Source organism: Prosopis cineraria, unplaced genomic scaffold (assembly GCF_029017545.1).
Source record: "Prosopis cineraria cultivar Desert tree isolate PC_DT_omini unplaced genomic scaffold, ASM2901754v1 PC3, whole genome shotgun sequence".
NCBI lineage: Eukaryota > Viridiplantae > Streptophyta > Magnoliopsida > Fabales > Fabaceae > Prosopis > Prosopis cineraria.
Genome location: NW_026555334.1, coordinates 46,016,178 through 46,039,616, shown reverse-complemented (window position 1 = coordinate 46,039,616; position 23,439 = coordinate 46,016,178). Strand labels below are relative to the sequence as shown.

Here is a 23,439-nt window from a genome sequence, read left to right as displayed (position 1 = left end):
AAGTAATAGTTCAAAAAGAGAAATTGTTTGTGAAAAAAATTTTGTACAAAATTATCAAACATGTAATTTATTTGGAGGCAATATAATGATAAGAAATTCTCTAAAAAGTGCTCTTAATAAATAGATCACTTTATATTTATTTTAAAATAAAATACTTTATTAAATAGGGTTAAATATGAAAAGACAGTGTTGGTTTGAAGACAATTAACTAGTTTATTGAAGTAAAATTTAATTAAAAATGTCTCATATTTTTTAAGCAAGGGAATATAAATTTTATTTAATGAAAATTAAAAAAACATGATGCTGCATGTGAAGAGAATATTTTATGCCATTCTAATGCTATGTTTAAGTGTTGTTTTAAATATTTAATTTTATTAACTTATATAAAAAATATAGAAAAAACTATTTTTTAAGTCATTTAACTTTTAACTCACTTGTAATTCAATCTCTTAATTATAACTTGTTGTAACTCAATCTCTTAACTATGACTCACTGTAACTCAATCCCTTAACTTTTGTTTCACTTATAACTCGATCATTATTTTTTAATTTTTTTAAAATTTTCCTCATCAAATAAAAGGAATAAAAAAAATGTTCACATTTTACTTTAAAATATCCTCTTCTTGCTTTTTAATGTGAGATTTAAATTAACATAAAAAAATAGAGCTAACAAAAGTTGAGGGATTGAATTAAAAGTAAGTTAAAAGTTGAGGGACCGAGTCATAGACAAGTTATAATTGAAGGACTAAATCGCAGTGAGTTATAGTTGAGAACTTGGGTTATAAAAAAGTTAAAAGTTAGGGGATTAAAAGATTAATTTTCTCAAAAATATAATTATATATATAATTATTTTTTATAAAAAATATACATATTTATTTTAGATATAAATTACATCCCTGTTGATTTATTTTGCTGGATCGTCACTGGTTGAATGTCATTTCATTTTTGGCCCGACCACTCATTATATTAATTAATCTGGTTCACTCCTCCCTCGTGTTCTTGATCAGATGGCAACCATTCGTTGCGTTTTTGGACCCAAAAAAAAAATGATGGCAACCATTCGTTAAAGGCGCGACATGAAATTCTAAGATTTTCTCAATCAGAAAATAAAAATGGAATGATATTCCGTATCAATATATTAATTCGTGCATTTAAGCAGGGCAGCATGCTCAAAGTGCACTAAAACGATAATGCCGTGACAAATTGATTCCTCGGAAAGGACAGCTATGGCACCGTCCGATTCCAGGGCCATTGGATCAAGTTGCCGACAAGCGCGGAGAGAGATTTGTCGCTCATCACGTGGGGCTCACATGGCGATACCACCTTCGGGAAATAGTGGGACCGGACGACGGAAAAGTCCAACTCAAAATGGATTAGCTTAGTCTCGGCCCAAAAAATAAAAAATAAAAAAAGGATTAATTTAGCCTCCAGACGTCATTAGAGCGATTGAGATCCTAGCATCGGTACAAATCTGAAATCTCCTCAACTTCCAAAAGTTCAAAGATAATATTTTATATTGTCATCACTCTCAATTTCATTTCTTTAATTTTAACCGCGAACAAGACCGCACCAAGGTTTCTATATAAACAACGCCACCCCATCTCAGTTTTCTTCACACCAGAACCAATTTCCTTCGTTGCAAACCAACTTTGCTCTCTTGTTTTACACATCTCCTCCTCTTACTCCACACTCAAAACCTGTACTCCTTTTCTCTCACTCTGTCCAACCGTCAACTCCGGAACACCCTCGCCGGAAACAAAAATGGCTCCCGATATCACCGTCGCCGTTGCCAACGCTGCCGCCATCCAAGCAAAGGCCAGCGGGAGGGACCGTGCCTTCGTGACTTTCCTGGCCGGAAATGGTGACTACGTGAAGGGAGTGGTAGGACTCGCCAAAGGTCTGAGGAAGGTGAAGAGTAAGTACCCTCTGGTGGTTGCTATTCTGCCAGATGTGCCCCAGGAGCACCGTCAGATTCTGATCGGTCAAGGCTGCATCATCCGCGAGATCGAGCCGGTCCACCCTCCGGAGAACCAAACCCAGTTCGCCATGGCTTATTATGTCATCAATTACTCTAAGCTGCGCATCTGGGAGGTTGGTTTCTATGTCTCTTTCTGTCTTTGCATAGCATGTCTTTAACGTATTCCACGACTCGCTTGTCGAGTCATGGCTTTTGCACTCCCATATATCTGTCGTGTGTCGTTTCTCACTTGGATGGGAAATTCTGCAGTTGGTGGAGTACAGCAAGATGATCTATCTTGATGGAGACATCCAAGTGTTTGACAACATAGACCACCTTTTTGATTTGCCAAACGGGTACTTCTACGCCGTGATGGACTGTTTCTGTGAGAAAACTTGGAGCCACACCCCACAGTACAAGATCGGCTACTGTCAGCAGTGCCCTGATAAGGTTCAGTGGCGAGCCGAGCTTGGACCCAAGCCTCCACTATACTTCAACGCTGGGATGTTTGTTTGCGAGCCCAGTCTCTCCACGTACCGTGACCTCCTGAAGACCCTCCTGGTCACCGAGCCTACTTCCTTCGCTGAGCAGGTATATACACGCTTCGTCAAAACGATTCTATCCTTGTTCTTGTTCTCGTGCTTGTGTTTGATTAAATTCAAATGTTCTGTTTGCAGGACTTTCTGAACATGTACTTTAAGGACAAATATAAGCCCATACCGAACGTTTACAACCTTGTGCTGGCCATGCTGTGGCGTCATCCCGAGAACGTTGAGCTTCACAAAGTGAAAGTGGTTCACTACTGTGCTGCTGTGAGTATCTTGTGTAGTGAACTTTTAGGTGTGGATCATGATGGTGTGAACTTGTACAGTACTGATATATGATTGTAATGATGTGGGTGACAGGGGTCAAAGCCATGGAGATACACAGGGAAAGAGGAAAATATGGACAGGGAAGACATCAAGATGCTAGTAGACAAATGGTGGGATATATACGAGGACGAAACCTTGGACAATGCGAACCCAGTGAATATAGAGCGTATTCAAGAGGCACTATCCGAGGCTGCTAGGGTTGCATTCGTTCCCGCCCCCTCTGCCGCTTAGTTTTCTTATATATGCACTTCATGGTCTGTAAACAAGTACAGAGTCGACTTATTTGGTTTTTCTGTGTGATCTGGATGATATTCCTATATCCAACGCAACTCACAAATTTTTTTTGGTGCTTTAAATTCTTAGGACATGGGGGACCGTACAGAGTCCGTTTCCCCCCAACAAATTTTTTTTCTCCCTCGGTTTGTATTGATGAATTTGCAGCCACAGTAGTGTAGTGCTGTTGAGCTGTGATGGTATCCGTCCTTCTATCAAATTGAATATAATTATTTTCGTATTTACGGTTCTCCATTTCTTTTTATTTTCTGCCGCACTAATGAGCCCCTGCGACGGGGGATTCGTATACAGGGGTGACATTCAATTAGTCGCCTGATATACTTTCTGTGAAGTGTGAACCAGAAGAGGTTGAGGGGTTTGAATAAGAAGTGGTATACGTTAACTTATTAAGTAGACAATGGTGGCTGGTGAATTAATCGTTTCTCAGTAGTTCATCCGTCGTCCAATATGCGTGCACAGACACAGAGTTAATGTGTTTATTTGATTTGGACCGGCTGTTACTCATCCAGTGCTTCGTATGTGTCTTGCTTGGAGTGTCTTACTTGAAAGCCGTTTCTAAATTCTAAGAGTGGGAGCAATTCCGTTGGCAAATTTATGAAGATCCCTAGCGTTCTGGTTATACCAGCGAATTCATCTTAAATTATTAGGAAGTTCCGTGTAATGAATAATTAAAATTGAGTAAGCATCACACACACACGCGTAATTTACGTCTATAAAAATTCCAAGCCAAAAAGTGAGCAAACGCCCGGTCGAGGTAAGTGACAATCATTTTATTCATATTGAACTTTTAAACCAGACAAACACTTTGCCGTTAAAGGCCTATTAGCTCAGTTGGTTAGAGCGTCGTGCTAATAACGCGAAGGTCGCAGGTTCGAAACCTGCATGGGCCAATTATTTATTTTCATCCGTTGTCCTTATTTGGGCTGCTCTCAACATCAGGGTATATTTTATCTTTGGGTTGAGCTAAGTATCGAGGCTAATGGGGCTCGCTCATCGCTTATGCGGCCCATTCCTTTCTTTTTACCTCCACTACCCTACATGTCCACTTTGCCTTAAACTCGGATTCTGAAATCTAATAATTCAGCAAGAATCACATTTAAGAACTTAATAAAAAATTTATTTAACAATGACTAATAATAAGTCTCATTTTAAAAAAATAAGTATATATTTTTATTTTAATAAAAATTTATTTTATATTTATTCTTGCAATTGATATACCTTTTTAAGTCCTTTAAAAAAATCATTGTAACTATATAAATTTTAAAATGAAAATTTAAATTATTTTAAGATGAAAATAGCTTCAAATTCCCAATGAGAGTGGAAGAAACTGCCCTCGGTTGTTTATTTAAAAGAAATTATTGGAGTTTCTTGAAGTTGCAAGAAATTTTAATGATTGTTTCGTTTTTAGAATTTTTTTTTCGATTTTTATGTTTACCGTGTTTTAAGTTTTATATTACTTTATTCCCAATTTCAATTAAACTTATATACACAAGTTTTGACGTTAAATTAAAATATTGTATAAATTTCTATTGGAAAACACATCAACTAATCAACATTGTATTACTGATATTGCGATAATAACAATGATCCTTAGCTAGAAGTCAAGATCACTCGGTTTTGGTTTTGTTCTTACTTTTTAGAGTCTTTTGGCTTTTTGTTTGGCCTCTCCCCTCTGTTTTACGATGTTTCTTCCTTCTTTTGATTGTTTGCACGTTAATTTTTGTCCTAGGCATTTCTTGGTCTCTAAAGTTCCTGATGATCGTGTTTTTCATGCTTCTAACTTCCGAGCTTTGATTGATGTTTATTGGCATCTCAGAGATTGATAGGTGGGTATTTTACTTAAATTAATATATATTTTTTATTCTTTTATTTGCTCATTAATGTGTAAATTGATAGAAATTTGAATATAATACCTCACTTAATTATTTTTAGGCATTTTTAAAAAAATGAGCAAAAAGAACATATAAAAGGCCAAAAATATGAAATACCAATCAAAGCCTAATAAATAAGTCCAAAAAAAGTTGTCCACTAATGAATGAATAAAGCAGCAAGTATTTATGTCTATATTACCAAACACTTAGGTCAACTGGTATTGGAGTTGTCCTAACATAATTAGATCTTGAATTCAAGTCTGGGAATGCAGTAGTGTTGTAAATCTTTCTAGGAGAATGTGGTAGAGCCTACCCCCAAAACTAAGCCTTCTCAGCTCAGTTCGGATTAGTTTAACCTTGCAAGTTAGTAGGTTGAGATATTGAATGTTACACACAAACGTATCTATGCCCATAGATGTAGCCAGCATGAAGAAAGCCACCCTCTGAAAACTCGATCGCGCGTGGATATTGCATGAAGAAAAGTCCATCATGCACAGACATATTGAGACTCAACACTCGACCATGCACGGAGGAGCTCAAGGAGATGGCTCTTTCATCGTTCAACCACTCACGGCCATAGAGAATAGGAATTTGATCGTGTGCAGACGTGAGAAAAAACACGTGGCAATAGCTGATTTAAAATCCAAATATGAAATTAAACAATATTTTATAAAATTAGATAAGATAAAAACAGAAATTAAAGGCCAAAGGTGTGCAAAAAAGTTATAAATGAAGCACTTACAGGCTTCTAAAAAGAGAAAAGTTTATATCTGGAATTAAGTAGGCAATTCTAAAGTATAAACCGAGGTTTGAGAGGCATCATTGAAAATTAAAAGACAACTGAATAATTCTTAAGTAGATATTATAGAGTTTTTCTATTCTTCTCTATGTTTTTTTAATCTTTTTATTGAATTTGAATTATTTTGCATATTTAGAGCTACAACTAGCTCATTCTCTTTTATCATGAGGGATTTCATGAGAACCTTTAATATTTTGTAAATAAATTTTTTTTGGTTATTGATTTTGATGAACGCTTTAATGCTTAATATGATTTATTTTGTTCTTGGATGGCCATCTCCTTTTCTCGTGACTCTTTTTCTATTTTTTGCATTTGAATTCATCTTTTTGGTCCTCTTCTATCTTACTACTCTAAGTCTATTGCCTCTTTTATTGGCAACAGACTTGGTTCCTTGTCCAGTTCCATGGAAGCTGTTTGTTTTCTAATGTTGGTTTGCGTTTTCAAGTTTCTATTTCCTGTCGTTCTTTGTTACCATCCAAGTTAGTTCTGTTCTCTTACTCCTGTGATCCTGTAGAAGTCTCTCTGTTCTTAAATAATGTTGGTCATCTTTGTTCTTCTTGTTTGCATGTCAGTCATTCTTCTTTTCGGTGCATGAAGTCGGTGTGTACGTTTCAGAGTAGGTGCGATCTTCTTGCTAGGTTTGTAGGCTTCTCAAAGTCGATGGCTGTTCAGTTTAACGGGCTTTACTTATTCTCTCCGTGGTGTCAAGCGTATTCTCCTGAAGCCCATTTCCTCCTTCCACTCAGCTGCTAAGTGGAGTGGGGTGATGCTCGTGCGTTCTAGATTATCTTCTCCTCAACTTGCCACGTTCAAGCCGAAAGCTTCTACTATTTCTCATGAGTTAGAAACGGCTTTTCGGCTGGCTAAGAGGGAGATTTATCATGAACCTACTTCATCAGAGGTCGATTTGAGTGTTACTGCCTCGGGTTTTTTTCACTTTTAACCATTGTTTGAGACTCCTCTTCTTGCCTTGTAAGAAAGGCAAATGAGAGTTGGACTCTGGAGTGTGTGTTGATGATTGGGAAGGTTTTGATGTTAGTCTTGGTATGTCTCTTTCTTGTCCAAAGCACTGCAATGGTTCTAGCCAACATGTTGATACTGATGCTTTCAATCTTCTTGAGACTTTTGACATGAGAATTGCATGAAATGGGTAGTGTCATGCTCTCCCTCCTCTTTTCAGGCTACTCATGTTGCTGGTTTTTTATTGTTTTTGGTCCTGTCCGTTAGTGTTTTCTCAAGGGCTCTCAATATGGCTTTCAACTATACTAATCTTGGAGGTCCAAGCATCTTTGGGACATTTGTATGTTATTGCAAATCTTTGGCTTTACTGCCACCTATTTGAGAATGTCTTGTTCTCTTCTTACTGCCTTTTAAGTACCTTGAGAGACAGCCAAAGAAGACCATGCAGCTGCTACATAGATGCCTTCCCCGCCCGGTTGTTTCAGCAATGATTTCCTCCTCGAAGTTGATGGTGTTTTCATTGGCTATATCTTGAAAGCGCCCCCCCCCCCTTTTTTTAAGTTTTCTGTCTGTTATATATTTTTTATGGTGGTTTTCTTTATGCTCCGGGCCCAATTTTTGGGCCTTTAATGAATTAATCAGTGCTAACTAATGACTTTAGAATAAATTGCCCTTTTATTTTTTTTTAAAAAAATATGGTCAAAATAAAAAAAAAACAATCATTAATTTCTATAATTTTATTAAATTTTTTCTGATTTTTCAAATATTTTCAATCAAAACACAGAAATTATAAAACTTAAAAAACATTACCCAATTTTACTAAAACTGTATAAATTAAAAATATTAAAAAAATTACAAAAATTATAAACAAAATTTGATAAAATTATAAAGATTAATGATTGTGTTTTTTCATTAAAATATTTACACGCCTCGGTAAAAATAATTTTTAACAAGAGAAATAAATGAATTTGTTAAAAAAAAAAATGGAGGCAGTAACAACATAGAACCAACATTGCAGTGATAATTCACCTGTGTCCAATTATGTTCATGGCATGCATAATGTCTCATTCATAATTATTCAAAATCTACATCAACAACAAGCGATTGCTATCATATAATAAAATTCTTCTAAATTAAAAAAAAATGTAAGCAGTAACAAAGCAGGGCCACCAAAAAACCCAATGAGCGTAGTAGTAATCCAAACTCAAACCCACTTCGAAACAAGATTGCATTGCAGCGTTCCTCAAATGATTTGTTTTCAAGCCTGAAACGCGAAGCATAAAAACCAGATGATTATTTTAAAAGAAGTGAAAAAGTAACCATCAACAGGAAGATCTTAAATTTAAGCATACCTTGTTGGCTATGTTGTTGGAAAGCCAATCCAATCCCTCGTAGAGTCCTTCCCCAGAAGTGGCACATGTGCTTTGGATATACCAGTGGCGTTGACGGAGAGAATGAAGACCGAGTTTATCCGTGATTTCTGCGGCATTCATGGCGTTTGGAAGATCTTGCTTGTTGGCAAATACAAGCAGCACCGCATCTCTCAACTCATCCTATACGGTAAACCACAAAAATGCAGTACTGGTTAACGGGAATGAAAGTAATACTACTATCGAAAGGTTTCACCATCGTCACTCGAATTGTTGCACTTGTTAGCGCAAGAGCGAGCTAGGAAAATTCAATATCACAAACTTGAATCAAGGGCTAAGCTTTCTTCATTATTAATAAGTTTCAGAATACAGTCTACTCTGACATACCTCATTCAACATCCGGTGGAGCTCATCTCTAGCCTCAACAACACGATCACGATCGTTGCTATCAACCACAAAGATAAGCCCCTGGGTATTTTGGAAGTAGTGTCTCCATAGAGGACGAATCTGTAGCACAGGTACAGAAAACAATTAATGGAACAAGCTAGTTCATGTAACAAGTTAGAGTAAACATTGTGCAGGTTCATCAAACATGATTCCAAGTTAACCTCAGTAAAACGTTAAGAAATGTTAGCCCGGTAACTCGTTAAACAAGATTACAAGACTGCACACCTACCAGCTTAAAATATAAATATAAATAGACAGGAAACTAGGTGAAATATTAGCCAGCTAATGAATTTTAAGAAATGGGGTGGACTTAAAGTTTGTAAGCAACAAAAATATGTTTGCAACAAAAAATTCATGCTTAGGAAGTCTTTGTCCTATATCTCACATGTAAGCCATATTCGGATAGCCTTCTCCCCAAATCAAATGGTAAATAGGGGGAAAAAAACTAATGGTACATAAACCATGACTACTGTCCCCAGGAGTACTCTGTTTCATATTACAGTGAAGGCCACAACAGGGTTAGCCTTCCCCATTGCATTGAAGGAAAAGCTTGAAGGACAAGTGTCTCCATTATTCACAGCTTAGTTTGCATTGTGCGCAAATGATGACACTTTTATTTAACAGAAGACCGTCCACAAGCACATATGCTAACAAAAATGGATAATACTGGACAGAGTCTACATCAATGAAATGGATCATAAATTAATAATCAAGTATCACGGATCACGCATATGATTGCCTGCACATTTAAACTAAAGCACAACAAATGTTTCAAGGAGAAAGGGACTACCATATGCTTTATCATGTAAGCCACAACAGTGTTAGCCTTCCGTCATATAGAAATAGCTAAAGGAAAAACTTGAAAGACAAGATGGCTCCAATAAATGAAGCTTATTTGTTTGTTCTGTGCTAATGATGACGTATTTAATTATCACAAGACCGTCCATAAGCACATATGCCAGCAAAACAAACACAGGTAACGCGAGGCAAATCTTGTAGATGGTAAATTTTAAATAAAAAAAAATACTCTCTCCAGTCCTTATTATAAAACATTTTCAATCATTTCACGCATCTAAAAAAAGATTAGTTTTTTTTCTCCTTAATATCATAAAAAAGTGATATGTACTTTCATTTATACCTTTAGCTTTAAATAATAATACAACTACATTAAATACCTTCACGCTAATCAAGAAGTGGTAAAATTGAAAAGAGTGATTTAATTATTACAAGGTGTTCTATTTTTTGAACAAAAAAGCACTTCTGGAAGGTGTCTTATAAGACTGGAGGGAGTACCTAACTTGTTTTCAAACCCTTCCTTCCTTGATGGAAAAACTTAATTAAGAAAAGGAAGACACAGAAAAAGTAAGATTCATCGCAAAAATAAATTTAACACTATTCTGATGCTGCAAATGATCTCTCCAAACTACAGCACATAACAAAACCATACTAACCACACACCTTGTCTTGGCCCCCTACATCCCAGACCGTGAAGCTAATATTTTTGTATTCCACAGTCTCCACATTAAATCCTGTTCAACAATGAAGTTGGATGGTGAAATCAAGTCAAGAAAACCATTACGCATTCAAAGCTCTGCAATTTCAGAAAATGAAATATTTTCGAACCAAAATGCACAAGCATGTAAAGAGTAATTTTGATCTGCGTATTATCTTGTATCATACCGATTGTAGGAATGGTAGTCACGATCTCTCCCAGCTTGAGCTTGTACAAGATGGTGGTCTTACCAGCAGCGTCAAGACCTACCATGAGAATACGCATCTCTTTCTTCGCAAAGAGTCGACTAAACAGTTTGGTGAAAGACAGCCCCATCTCTTTAGTTAAGCTGGATCCACAATTCAAGTAGAGACACATGTCAATAAATGCATGGAAGGGCACATTTCTTTATTGATCACTCTCTAGCTTCAAGACACAGGACATCACAGAAACATTGTATCGTTACAGAAGGAAAAAGAAGGGGGGGAAACAGATCTTCATCTAGTTGAAAACTTTTGCAGACACGCAAACAGAATAGTATTAGCTGTTGGATTCAAGCACAATATCGAAGTAAGCAGCCAACGATATCAGAAAATAACGAAAAAAAAAACCAGAATGAAAAATAACAATATAATACACCGATCACAAGTTAAAAAGCCTAGTCCGAAAAAATGAGATAGGTAGATAAAAAAAGCAGACGTATAAATGTATCCTTGCAACAGATCTGCTAGAAATTCAAATCATACTTTTTTGCACTCCTTGCAACAATAAGTTTTCCAGACACAACAGGATCTCAAAAGAAGAGGCACAGATTTAAGAGAAAACAAGCACCAGGAATGGAGTGTAAGCGATCCAGGTTTCAGATCTACAATAGAAATTCAATCATCCAACGAACACCCTTCCAAGACATTAAGACAAGTAGTAAATATTCAAAAAGCAGCCTAAAGAGGAAAGCGCACTTACACGGAGGAGAACGAGCGATAGGTTAGAGAGGAGGGCAGATGAAGAATGGGCTCCAAGGCGAAGCGTAAAGGAGGTTTCAAGCTCGAGAACTTGCGCAGTCTCGTCAGTTAATTTTTATAGTGGCCACGAGATACAGGCTAACGGGAGTAACAGTCATGATGACGGCGTCAGCGTCATGTTTGATTAAAATTATTATTTTAAAATTTAATTTAAAAGGCATGTTATTTTATGCGTTTTTTTAAAAGAAAAAGTGTAGAAGAGAAGAAGAACAAAGAAAATTAGAAAAAAAAAAGGCCCAAACCATTTTTTTGAATTTGTATGGTAGCAGGGGATTTAAATTTATTTCATTTGAAACTAATCAAACTACCAACTCATGGATTTAAATTATTAATATATCAAAATTTAAGATAAAATTAGATTTTGGGCTTCATAGTTTATTTACCTTAAATATGATGAGAGCTGCCCTATTTATAACTTGCAAAGTATAAAATATTATAACATATAATAAACTCTAGTAATGAACTATTCATACTGTGTGAGGGTTGTTTAAATTTAATTTTTTTTTCAAGTTTTAAAACTTAAGAATAGAGTTTTACGTAAAATAGAAGGTAATTAAAGCATGTGCCCTAAAAAAATAAAAGTTAAAATATTAAAAGAAATCATGATTCGAGAGAAGGCATGCAGACTTTTTGTGTTTGCCAACAAAAAATACATGTATATACCCAAAAAAATTATTACAAATGCACCTGGTGGAGAAATAATGCTCATATACTTAATTACTAGTACGTTTTTTTTTTTATTTTGATTATCAAGAAATATGAGATGTGCTTTTGGCCAGAAAAAAAATAAAGAAATAAGAAATGTGAGCAGGGTTCATGACTTCACTCCCATTTACGTATGATATGATGTTAGTCCACACGTATAGCAGTTTAATGTTAATCCCTCCCTCATTTACAGGAGGCATGGCCGTCTACATTGATTAATCAATGCGATGTTAGAGAGTGATAAACCAATGAAGGGGTTTCTTTAATCAACATCATCACGTAAAAGAGAACGAATGGAGTCCTATCACACACACACACACACACACACAGAGTGATCGAATAGAAATATAATCAAGACCATCCCCTCTGCGGCTTTTTAATTGATCAGCTGTTCTGATCTAGCTGATATTAAATGGTGAATTCAGTTAACATGTCATTAAGACTTAAGAAGTCAGCTATACCGTATGTGATCACTTTGGTCCAAAACTCAAGGACGACACCAAGTACAAAACATTGATGAAGAATCCAAATTGGAGATCATCCATCCGATCTAGTTAAATAGCAGTATCGTGCCTGCCAACCTGCTGTAACTCCTGGTTATTACTCGTACCATCGCCGATTCCATTCCGCTTCGACGCTTCTTCTTCAGTCTTTTGAATTATGTCTCTCGCATGGCTCTTTCCCCACAAGACAGAATAAAGCCCCAAAACTATCATGACGGACCCTATCGCGCTGCAATAAATAAAAACCTGAGATTGGATTCACATTCGAGGGCAGAACTACAGATGCGTAGGTGACTAGAGAGCACAGTCAAAGAAGCTCATAAAACTTGCTCAGTTATTACCCACGTTCCAGCGTGTAACTTCTCCTGAAGTAAGGCCCAGCTGACAATAGCAGCGATGACGGCTTGCAACGGGCTGAACACAGACACAAAAAGAGCGCCTTTCCTCTCAATAGTCCATGACATTAAGCAACAAGCTACCCCAGTGCAAACAATACCCTGCATGATCTCAATCCTCAAATAATGTTATCTGACTCATTCCTGCATATCTGGAGTTTTTTTTCATGAACAAACGGTTCTGCTGCTTCCAAATTCTCAAATCATGGTGCACTGAAAAGCCATGCATGATCTCTTCGTCTTGGTATGACGAAAAGATTAGCCAATAATATTTACAACAGTAATATGTGAGTGAGGCCAAATTGAAGAGAACATACCGCATACAGTGCTGATGTGAGTCTCATAGAATTGGCGAGGGACCAAGCTGAGGCTTGGCGTTCAACACATAAAGCGATGGCCACGCATTGCATGCTTGCCAAAAAACACATGTAGGCGGTGCTCTTGTAGGGAGCTGGATACTTCCGGCACAAGTTTGCCTGGATTTTCAACAAACCATAATAATGATTCACGTGTCTATGTGGCAAACCCACAAATGACTTACTGTGACGAATCTTACTTGGATTACGAACCACAGAGCCCAAATGAGAGCGCTCCCAATCACTAAAAGAGGACCAAAGAACGTATTTGTTTTGGAGATGGAGCTTAATTGTCCGTTTTTCTCTGCATATTCCCAGTGAATCCCTGATCGGCCTAAATTGATAGCTTTGCCATGGTAAAATGATAAGAAAAGCGCTCCGCCAATACCCAGAACAGTCCCTAACACCATAGCTTGCCCAGCCTTTGTTTTGATTCTCACACACTCTTGTCTTCCATAACATGTTTTTTGACAAAGGAAAAAAAAAAATCAAATGAATCAATGTATTGGATTTGGAGGTACTTGAAATTGAAGGTCATCTGGAAAAGAAATTCCAAAATAAAATAAAATAAAGGGAAGAAATGTATAGAAGAAACGATCCGTTGGCACCTGGTCAGGACAGCAAGAATAAAAGTGAAAGCTGGGAGCAAATTGGTGAGTGCAGATGCGATTGTAGCGGTGGAATATTTTAGCCCCACGAAGTACAGTATCTGGTTCACTGTAACTCTGCATCCACATCAAATCATGTGAGGACTCAGTATGTGTTTAATTTGCTGCTATTGAAATTAAAGCTTCAATCTGGTCGCAACTGTAACTAAACATTCTATATATCGGAAATGAAAATTGGCGAATACGAAACGCTTACCCCGTCAAGGAACATAGTAATATTTGGAATGTAATGGGCACCGTCAACTTGCAAACTGTTTTCCTGCACAAGGAAGAGAAACATAGAAATGAAAATTGATATCGAAAAAAAAAATTATTATATTTGTGTATGGTTCAGTGAGGCCTGGATGCTCCTTCCCGTTTTGCTAGCTAGTTCATTCCTTGTTAAAACGATTTACGAGAAAGAAAGGCATCTCTCCCAAATATCCACGCTCCTTGGAACGTTACAAAAGTTACGAGCTACAGTAGCTTTCTGTTCTAAATTATTTTTGGCTGCGATACTCTAAAAAACACGTGCACAGCATAGGCATGAGTAGTAGTAGTGCTTCAAATTAAACTCAGTAGAATCGAAAAGAGGAGCATATGATATATATTACATACACCCCCACATGCTAATGCCAAACATATACGCGCGTTGCACGGACCGTTGCATAGATGCATTACCGTTCCAACCAAAAGGCAAAAGGAGCAATGAATGCAGTGGCAAAGAGTTGACGATAAGCGACCAGAACAAGAGGGTTCATCCCAGACTGTATTGAAAGCTTGGAGGTAATAGTCATGCCTGCATAACCTAGCTGCACCAGAATCATACTCAATGTTGGAATCACGTCACCACTCCCCATAATGCCTGGACGATACATCATGTTGTAAGAGATAGTTATGGTGGGTGATATATAGAGAAGGGGGAGAGGAAAAATGGTTAATTAACAATATGATGCAAGGGCGCGAGTTTAGGGAGCGTAGACTGTGGAGATATGGTAAGAGTTTCGGTTTTAGTGTTTACGCAATTCCTACTTTGGCAGCAGCTTTCGTTGTATTCGGTGTTTTGAAGCAACCAATTAGTTTCAAGCCATGCTTATTTGTCAGCAACTACAACAAACGGTGCCCATTGGCTGATTACTTGACTCATCCTTCATGCTCTCCATTCCGCATCAATATTGATGATGTTAGAGTTAGACACGAAGAAGCTTATCCATACAATTTCTCTGCTCCCGAAATTCAGCGTAAGAGGTCATCAGAGTGCTGTTTTGATTAAATATGACATATATGCCAAAATCAAGTGAACTTTTACTCTTTGGGCCTGGCCGGCATCCAAAAAGGGCCCCCCCCCCGATGGTTATTTAATTTTCGAAAGTAATGTAGCCAGCTGGAGTCACGAGAGAATTAAGTTAAATCATGGTCAAAAGCAGACATGTGATCCAAGAAGAGCGCGTCTTTCACAAGTAAATTGACTAATCTAATGAAACAGGATAATTGCAGAGGGCCTCATTCACCTGCGTGTCCTCATCCAATATCGTGGACGGGACACGTGCATGGATTGTGAAAAGAGAGGTGAATCTTGAGCAGTTCCTTCTGTAGTGATGAGATTTTGTCATTTCTGTTTTCTGGGTTGGGTCTAGCCTCGGTCAAATTCCATGGGTTATTAAGATGAGCACATTTGGGCTGTACTACTTTCTCAGGCAGCCCATGTTTACTTTCGTGAACGAAGGAGGTCTCGAGCCAAGGCAATTCCTGAAGAGCCGAAGCAATGTTTGAATCAAGAATATGCTCAAAACACAAGAGAACGCGCAATGAATGTGATGGTAGCGGAATCAATGATGAAGTTGTTTGGCATGTGATGGCCAACTAACTCGTCCTTAGCTCTTCCCCTGGCCAGCTGCTTCTTGACGTCGTGCGCGTCATTTATATATATTGATGATTGTTTAACTTCTGCTCTGTGCTTTTCTTGTCCGTTTCCTCTCTCCCTCTTGTGATGGCTCATCATCCCTTGTAGAAAAAGAACTGACACGTCAATTTTAATAGGATGGTGGAATATTTCTCAAAAAACAGCTGAAGTACGAGTGTTATTGTTCCCTCTATGCGCTACTTGTGTCGAGAGAAACACGAAAAGGCTCGCAGCCACGCATGGTGAAACGCTGTTTTAGTGTGGATCATCAAAATCGGATTGCTGCCACAGCATCCCTCTTGTGTAATTATGCTTGTCTTATGTTATATCCCACCGAATCAAGCATCCTATCCTGAACATCTCATACCACGTTGCCTGTTCCCGCTTCATTTCATATCTGACATAGAAAATAAATGAAAATAACTTAGAAACATTATCTTAGACATTTCATCTAATGGGGAAACTGTATTCAACAATTACATGATAATTTTATCACTGATGTTCTTCATTATTGAAATTCACTGCAAAAAAAAAAAATATCACTTTGGATGACAACTTTTAAAGGTGACAACAAAAAATTATTTTTAAAAGTTCACTTTTAACAGTAACTTTTTACAATTGTCATTAAAAATAACTTTTATCACTATTAAAAGTAATTTTATAAAAAAATATTTTAAAAATTAAAAATAATTTATATAATTATTTTTTTTGCCTCATTTGTCGTCATTAAAAGTATTTTTTTAAAAAATATTAAATATAATTTTAAATTATATAAAACAATTTATAAAATTATTATTAAAAAAATTTCTTGTGAATTATTTTAAAATTAAATAAAATAATTCAAAAGATATTTATGAAATTAAATTTTCTTATATATAGAATGAGAGAAATTAATAATATATAAGATCAAGAAATAAAAGAAATAATAATGAAGATATATCGTATTATACATAATCTTTTTTAGATGTATATAGCTCATCTTTTTTAAGATTGATCGTATTAAGCTATTATTTTAATATGGTATAATTAAAATCTTGATATGGATGATTACTTTCAACTATAATCAAGCTAGGTTATAGATAAATAATTATATACAAATACATAAATGACATTTGAAAGTTAAAGTTGTATTGATATCACAAGATGTATAGTATTGCAGATTTTTTGATCTAGTATACATATAGCGTCTACTTTGTCTATTGTGATCTAATTGATTTTTGACAAAAATGTCTTATGATTCTATCTAGCATTTAGGTTTTAAATTTTCATTGTTATGAAAAAGAAAGTTACTAATGAAATTTTTACATCATATTATTACTGAGAAGGATATAAAAAATTATTCAAATCTATCTTCTTGTTATGAGATAGAGAATAATTAGAAAAGTCACAAATGTTCATTAATTTTTTTTAAATGACTGTTAACAAAATTTATATGGTTAAAATTAATTCTTTTATTAAAATAATGTTTTATGGTAATTGAAAATTTATAGAACAAAATTTATCTTTAATAAAAGAAGGGAAAACATTTAACTAGGGAGAATATAAATGTGTAATAATTTATTTATTATTTTTTTAAAAAAATAAATATATTTAACATAAAGAAATATAATACACATTTATAGATAAACTTAAAATTAATTATTTTTATTTAAAAAAAATAAAAATTGGTTAAAATTTTTATAAGAAAATTATTTAACATTTTCAAATCCATTTCATTTTAAATTCATTTTCCTAAAAAAAATATGTGCTGCTAAAAAAATATTTTATTAAATTATATATATATAGTCATATAAATTATGTTACCACCTTAATAATTGAAAATAAAGATAATATATATCTTTAATAATGCCTTATTTGATATTTGTGTGTCCTCACGCACGTAGTTAAATAACATATATTTAATTTTATTTATAATAATTATAAATATATTTTAATTTAATTGACAACAAAAATAGATTTAAGGCTCAAGGAATAAAGGTCAAAAGATTAAATCTTATCTTTGACAAATTTTGTAATAAATATGTGACATGTGATATGTGATGTACATGTGGTGTGTGTTGGCGATGTATCATGAAGAAGTGCACATGTAGCAGAGTGATGTGGAGTTAATTGTTGATGACATGACGTGAGGAGGTGCACATGTAGCAAGGTGTCATGGAGTGATGTGCTAACGATGTGACATGAAAAACTGCAAATGTTGATAGATGATATGATATGAGGAGGTTCACACATGGCATTAGATGGTCCTTTTTTTTTGCAAAAAAAAAATCTCCTGGCAATATCTTTTGTCATTATTAATAAAAATAAATTTTTAACAGTAAAAAACTTTTACCATTATAAAAAGTATATTTTGAATGGTAATTATATTTGTTATTATCAAAAACTATTAGTGATGAAGGCTGCAAAAAGTCACGGCTTTGCATGCATGCCATTAGCTACTTTGCATTCCATTCAATTATGATATATAGAGACACCCAGTCATACAAGTCCACTGGCCTTTCCGATTTTGTTTGGAGAATTTTTAGGCCGTGTTTAGTTTAAGAGATGGAAAAGGAGGGAAAGGGGAAGGTGTTTTTAAAAAAACCACTTATTTGGTTCAGAATGGTACGGGAGGGAAATTGATCAATTGATAAAAATGCTTTTATATGGGAAATAGCAGGAAAATAGCCGAGTTTATTGGTAAATTCCTTGATCAAATCTCATTGAGTCATTACCATCACGAACCAAGCTTTCATGCGTGGTCCAAGCCTCTCTGATCTATGAATCTATCAACATCAAACCTAACCTAACCTGGCAAGCGAAGGGTCCATATTTACCATGTTTAATTTGTTTGTTCTTGGACCATCTCCTTCATAGGCTCCAATGTAATGTTTTTCATTACTCTTATTGTGTGTTGCTAAACATTGTCTATGGATAGTAATTTAAGTTCTACCATCTTGATTTCTATATATAGACTAGGGAAGACGTGAGAGAAGAGTCCCCACCAAGAAAAATTCCTAGCTCTCGTGCTCCTAGCCTCATATTTGGTGCCCCAGAGGATCAAGTTCTGCAAAGGTGTGTGTATATATATATATATAATATATATAAAAGGAATTATTATATAAGTTAATTACCTCTTTTGGCTTAAAAAAAAGGTGAATTACCTCTAAGCATAAGAAATTAATACAAGTACCGCTAAGTATAAATTTTTAAAATAAAAAGCCAGGAGTCAATAAAGTTGCAAAAATAGAAAGGGACAAGTCTTTCATAATTATTCCATATAAAACTTTTGATCTTTTTACAGGCGGGTTGCTTGAAGACTTTAGGGGGGAAGAAAAACGAAAATGACTGTCGAATAAAGAGTGAAAAAAAAAAAGCAAGAAAAATATTATGGGAAGATGTATTTTACTGAGTCTACAATTGAATATTAAATATGTCAAATCATGATAAAAAATAATAAAAAATCTGCTAATATCCCGTTAAATTAGTAACTATACTGCTAACTACTAACATTCCACTAAATCACTAGCTGGTTAAAAATTAGGAAGCAAACATTGACAGAAAACAAACTCTATCAATTTATTTTAAAATGAATCTAATTTATAAATAACAGCAATTAAACGTTAATGTTGACAGCTAATGAGGCATACCTCAACATTGCTGCTTTTAAGATCATAGATGTAGATGAGCTAAGGTACTCCTAAGCGGATCATAATGACTCTCCAAGTCATTTTTTGAGCCCAGTAAGTGTGAAGTTGTTAACCGATGAGAACTACAGAGAAAAAGGTACAAAGTTTTCAAATTCAAAGGAAAGATAATGCAACTGAAGACATTCTGTCTTCAATTGACGGCGCAGGGAACGTGATAGAGAGGACGCGCATTTTATATAGGTTGCCCTTGGTGGCCCCTCATCTTTGTCATTTTTATCAGAAACCACCGCTCTCGGAGACAAGACACCCCCCCCCCCAATTTGACTAAACCAGAACTGCGATTCCCAGGCCAGACATTCCGATAATAGCAAACGCATTATTCGTTTCAAGTACTATATATACCATACATATACGAGCGGAAACAAACAAAACAAAGGGCAGTAAAATCTCAAGAGACCTGGATTTTCACTGCCTCTTGTTAGGGACTTAATGGATATATAGTAAATCGGCGAGGGCGGGGTTGATTAAGTCAAGGGCTTCAAGAGATACGAGGTTATATGTCCTCCCAGTATAATTGAAACTTGTATGTTTATAGATATTGTTCCGTATTTTTAGACGACGACTGAGTCAGAGCTATATAGTTTTCTGCAAAATCACGTATCAGCGTCAACAAGTAGATCAAGTTCAGTACTACAGCCCAGTTTAATTATAAGAACGTATATAAATAACTTGGAGTAATAATGCATAGATAATAATATGGTGATTAAGCAAATTCACCCTCTCAATAAACCACGCGTATAATATATAGATAGAGTATAATTATAAGGAAAGGTTTAGGTCTAAACGGTCATTTGCTCTCTCATCATCTCCCATTTGCAGCGGCGGTGCCGTAGCGGTGGCCCGAGGCGGTTGTTCATCGGCCACTTGCACAACGTCATCGTGCTTTGTAGAACCAGAAGGAGAAGGAGCAGATTGGTTTGATGACTGATGAGTGCATCGGAAGGCTTGCTGGTAATCATCAGTGAAATCCTCTGGTTGAAACGCAGGCTTCCAGACACCCTTACCCCTCTCTGTAAAATCATCCTTCTTATCTGATTTGTTGTCTTTAGCGTTAGCCAGGCGATCATGTGCGTCCTTTGTGCTTCTTATCAACGCATAGAACTTCTCCAGCTTTTCCTCTTCGCTTTCTTCTTCCTCATTCTCTAGTTTCCTTTTCATCCTCTCTCCGTCCATCACGATATATTCAGCTTCCTGCACTGCAAATTTTGAGAGAAAAAAGACAGACTGACTGAGTAAGAAAGTTAAATTCAAAGAGACCAAGAGAAAGGATAGAATTTCATAAGGAGCGAATATATGACAGGAACTGAAGAACTGAAAAATATCAGAGTCACTGAATGGGGATATGATGATTACTGGTTTAATTGGCGAGTTTGCTTAACAAAACACTGTTAATTGACCCGCAAGCCGGGTCAATCCGCGTGAGTTATTTGCTAAAAACCGGGCCGTGGGTTGATGATAATGCCCATTGCTGACGCCAGAGGGTCGCTCAAGCTAGGGGCATCATTGTAATTGAGCTTAGTGCCAACTCCCGCTCGATGTGAAACCATTATATTTGTGTTATCCAAAAAAGAAAAGAAGCATCATATTTGCGTCAGCTCATGGCGTCATGTCTCCACTCACCCAAATGTGTCAAGTCCAAAATGATGAGGGTCTTATATAAACACGAAATATCAAAATAAATATAAAATCTTTAATAACTAATTTATATACCCTTATAGTTAAACATAATAAAAAAAAGAAAAAAATTAAAATTAATTATAAATTATAAAAAACTTAATGAATTAGCAATAAAAAATAAATATCCAATCTTAAAAATAGACTTGTTATTTAACTTGATAAGAGGAAAAATTATATTTAGTAAATTTGATTATAAATTTAAATTCTTTCAAATTAAGTTAGAAGAAGAAAGTAAAAAATATACTACTTTTAATACATCTGAAAGATTGCATGAATGAAATGATCTTATTTATAAATTATTTTTAATATATTTTATTAATATTAAAAAAAATTTAAAACTCATTAACTCTATTTTAAAATTTAATAAATTTTTAATTCTACCCCTATTAAATATATATATTTTTAATAATATATTTTCTCTCTTCAATATTTAATGAAGAGTAAAAAAAATTATAATATAAATTTAATGACGTGACTTATAAATAGAAGTAAGTTTTTTTTTATATTTTATAAATAAAATCAAAGGAAGTATAGTAGTAGTTATTTAAAGATAGGCAAGAGGTAATATCATAAATTAATTTTGAACTTTCTTTTTCTTTCTTGATAAATTTTTCAAAAAACATTTCATTAAATGCCTACTTGTAAATCAAATCCAAACCTTATTAAATTAAAACAAATCAAATTAAATTTATGAAGCGTCTCAAACAGTACAGAGTGGTTGGAAATGTCCCTATCACACCGAGCATATTTTCTCTTAATTAATGCTGGCGCCACATTTCACATGTATAATTGTATATACATGTTAATGATGATCTTTTTTCAATTTTTTTTAAAAAAGATATATCTACAGGTCTCTGTAACTTTACTCAATTTTAAAATAAATTTTTATAATTTATTTTATTTTAATTAAGTTCATATAATTTAATTAATTGAATATTTTAATCTCTAAAAAGTTAAAGTCCTTATATTTTTTTCTTGAAAAACTAAAATTAAGAACTTTTATATTTTTATTAAATGATTAGATAACTTTAGAATAAATTACATAATTTTTATTACTCAAAATTTATATAACCTCCGGTCTTATTTATAAATTATATCTATCAACTTCACCAATATCAATACAACAACAATATAAAGAATAATTACAAATAAAATTTTAAAACTCACCCTCAAATAAAAAATTAAAAAATAATTCAAATAATATAATATTATTTTTTAAGTAATTATCTCTCACAATACTTTACAAAAAAGTTGATTACTAATAGTAAAGTGGGATGGGCATTTTCAGAATTTTATTTTAAAATGGGAAGTCTTCATCTATCAATGACCAATATTGTGGATTAGGTATACGTTCTAGAAATGGACTTATAATGCACACTGGAGGAAGTATTTTCTATACATAAAGAATTTTAATAAAAAATTAATAAAGTGTGAATAGTGTATTGAATCAAATTTTCTTTTTTCAATTGTGACTAAAAGTATTAAATTAAATTTTCTATAAACTTCAAGAGTATTTTTTTAATTCATTATTAATTTTAACCTTTAAGGATTAAAATACATAATAAATCAAATTATAAGGGTTCAATTAAAATAAAATAAATTATAAAAACCTTATTCAAAATTAAATAAAATTGTAAGAATTTGCAGATATATTTTTTTCTTTTTAAAAATGTGTGTAGTTTAAAGTCTAATTACCGATGGCATCTCGAATTTTCAATTAAGAAAACATCAAATGTTTCTCTCTCCCTCCAATATCTATTGTTCACTTGTCGTGAATCTGTAGTTTCTTTAGTATTAGTGGGGGCCACTTTTGGATGGGGCCGGTTCATGGCCAAGTGCGACCAAACCCAAGTCTCTGAAGATCATTCTTTTAACACTTGAGTGGCCTGTAAATCATTTTTTAATTTGTACTGGGAAGACTTGACTCAAAAAAGTAGGGAAGTGGGAAGTATATTGAGCAGCATGTGAAAGAAAAAAGATAATATTTTTACATTTTGGCAACGTGATATGTTTTTTTTTTTATTACAACTATATATTTATCTAGTCTGATATAGTGATACTGTATGGAAGAGCTTCTCAAGAATTATACTCATTTAAATATTTTACTAATTATGATTTACAAATAATATGACTAGATCTAAAATGTACATATATCGACACAGTGAAGCATTTCAAGATGGCAAAGATAAAAATGTTGTAAAGGCGAGGCGAATAATAACTCATTGCAAAGATAAACTTGCGAGTGTCAGTTAGAAAATGAAACAAGTTCATCCAGGAGAGGAAAGCATCCTCGTGAAAAATTATATGTCTACAGTCGAGTTTAAAAGTTTTTAATGCCACTTTAAAAATCAAAATAAATATTGATTGAAAGGTCAAAGGTACTCCTAAGTCCTAATATGCAAGAATGTCCGATTGCCCAAATGTTTTCAATTTTTGCACAAGCGCCAACCACACCCCAAAAAAACAACAACCACCACCACC

The 23,439-nt window shown here is 34.6% G+C and overlaps 4 protein-coding genes and 1 non-coding gene across 5 annotated transcripts; 2 read left to right on the top strand and 3 right to left on the bottom strand.

Moving 5' to 3' along the window:
- Positions 1-1,602: 1,602 nt before the first annotated feature.
- LOC129305247 (galactinol synthase 2) lies at positions 1,603-3,342 on the top strand. Its single transcript, XM_054945247.1, has 4 exons — positions 1,603-2,090; positions 2,227-2,547; positions 2,634-2,768; positions 2,862-3,342. The coding sequence occupies exons 1-4, from the start codon at positions 1,761-1,763 to the stop codon at positions 3,057-3,059; spliced, it is 984 nt and encodes a 327-aa protein (XP_054801222.1). The 5' UTR covers positions 1,603-1,760; the 3' UTR covers positions 3,060-3,342.
- A 596-nt stretch (positions 3,343-3,938) lies between these two features.
- Positions 3,939-4,012, top strand: TRNAI-AAU (transfer RNA isoleucine (anticodon AAU)). Its single transcript has one exon. It is a non-coding gene; the product is annotated as a tRNA-Ile (tRNA).
- Positions 4,013-7,753: 3,741 nt separating this feature from the next.
- On the bottom strand, positions 7,754-11,149 carry LOC129305248 (ADP-ribosylation factor). Its single transcript, XM_054945248.1, has 6 exons — positions 11,025-11,149; positions 10,250-10,410; positions 10,028-10,098; positions 8,510-8,629; positions 8,105-8,305; positions 7,754-8,016 (listed from the first exon to the last, which is right to left on the bottom strand). Exons 2-6 carry the CDS (start codon positions 10,395-10,397, stop codon positions 8,011-8,013), a joined length of 546 nt encoding a protein of 181 aa, XP_054801223.1. The 5' UTR covers positions 10,398-10,410; positions 11,025-11,149; the 3' UTR covers positions 7,754-8,010.
- A 1,067-nt stretch (positions 11,150-12,216) lies between these two features.
- On the bottom strand, positions 12,217-14,549 carry LOC129304788 (WAT1-related protein At1g09380-like). Its single transcript, XM_054944584.1, has 7 exons — positions 14,371-14,549; positions 13,907-13,969; positions 13,651-13,767; positions 13,243-13,492; positions 13,004-13,162; positions 12,637-12,788; positions 12,217-12,520 (listed from the first exon to the last, which is right to left on the bottom strand). The coding sequence occupies exons 1-7, from the start codon at positions 14,547-14,549 to the stop codon at positions 12,343-12,345; spliced, it is 1,098 nt and encodes a 365-aa protein (XP_054800559.1). The 3' UTR covers positions 12,217-12,342.
- A 5,318-nt stretch (positions 14,550-19,867) lies between these two features.
- On the bottom strand, positions 19,868-20,769 carry LOC129304542 (uncharacterized). The gene is made up of 2 exons (XM_054944226.1): positions 20,635-20,769; positions 19,868-20,477 (listed from the first exon to the last, which is right to left on the bottom strand). Coding segments are annotated over exons 1-2 (438 nt in total). The 5' UTR covers positions 20,636-20,769; the 3' UTR covers positions 19,868-20,040.
- Between the last annotated feature and the right edge of the window lie 2,670 nt (positions 20,770-23,439).

Bases quoted from the DNA above. Each gene is read 5' to 3' on its own strand.
- LOC129305247 (XM_054945247.1), top strand. From the start codon at position 1,761: ATGGCTCCCGATATCACCGTCGCCGTTGCCAACGCTGCCGCCATCCAA. The intron at 2,091-2,226 runs GTTGGTTTCTAT...GAAATTCTGCAG, and splicing joins CTAAGCTGCGCATCTGGGAG to TTGGTGGAGTACAGCAAGAT. The intron at 2,769-2,861 runs GTGAGTATCTTG...TGTGGGTGACAG, and splicing joins TGGTTCACTACTGTGCTGCT to GGGTCAAAGCCATGGAGATA.
- LOC129305248 (XM_054945248.1), bottom strand. From the start codon at position 10,397: ATGGGGCTGTCTTTCACCAAACTGTTTAGTCGACTCTTTGCGAAGAAA. The intron at 8,630-10,027 runs GTGTGTGGTTAG...CCTGTGCTACAG, and splicing joins ATGTAGGGGGCCAAGACAAG to ATTCGTCCTCTATGGAGACA. The intron at 8,306-8,509 runs GTATGTCAGAGT...TTTACCGTATAG, and splicing joins TCCACCGGATGTTGAATGAG to GATGAGTTGAGAGATGCGGT.
- LOC129304788 (XM_054944584.1), bottom strand. From the start codon at position 14,549: ATGGGGAGTGGTGACGTGATTCCAACATTGAGTATGATTCTGGTGCAG. The intron at 13,768-13,906 runs GTAAGCGTTTCG...ATGTGGATGCAG, and splicing joins TTACTATGTTCCTTGACGGG to AGTTACAGTGAACCAGATAC. The intron at 13,493-13,650 runs GTGCCAACGGAT...ATGTTATGGAAG, and splicing joins ATTCTTGCTGTCCTGACCAG to ACAAGAGTGTGTGAGAATCA.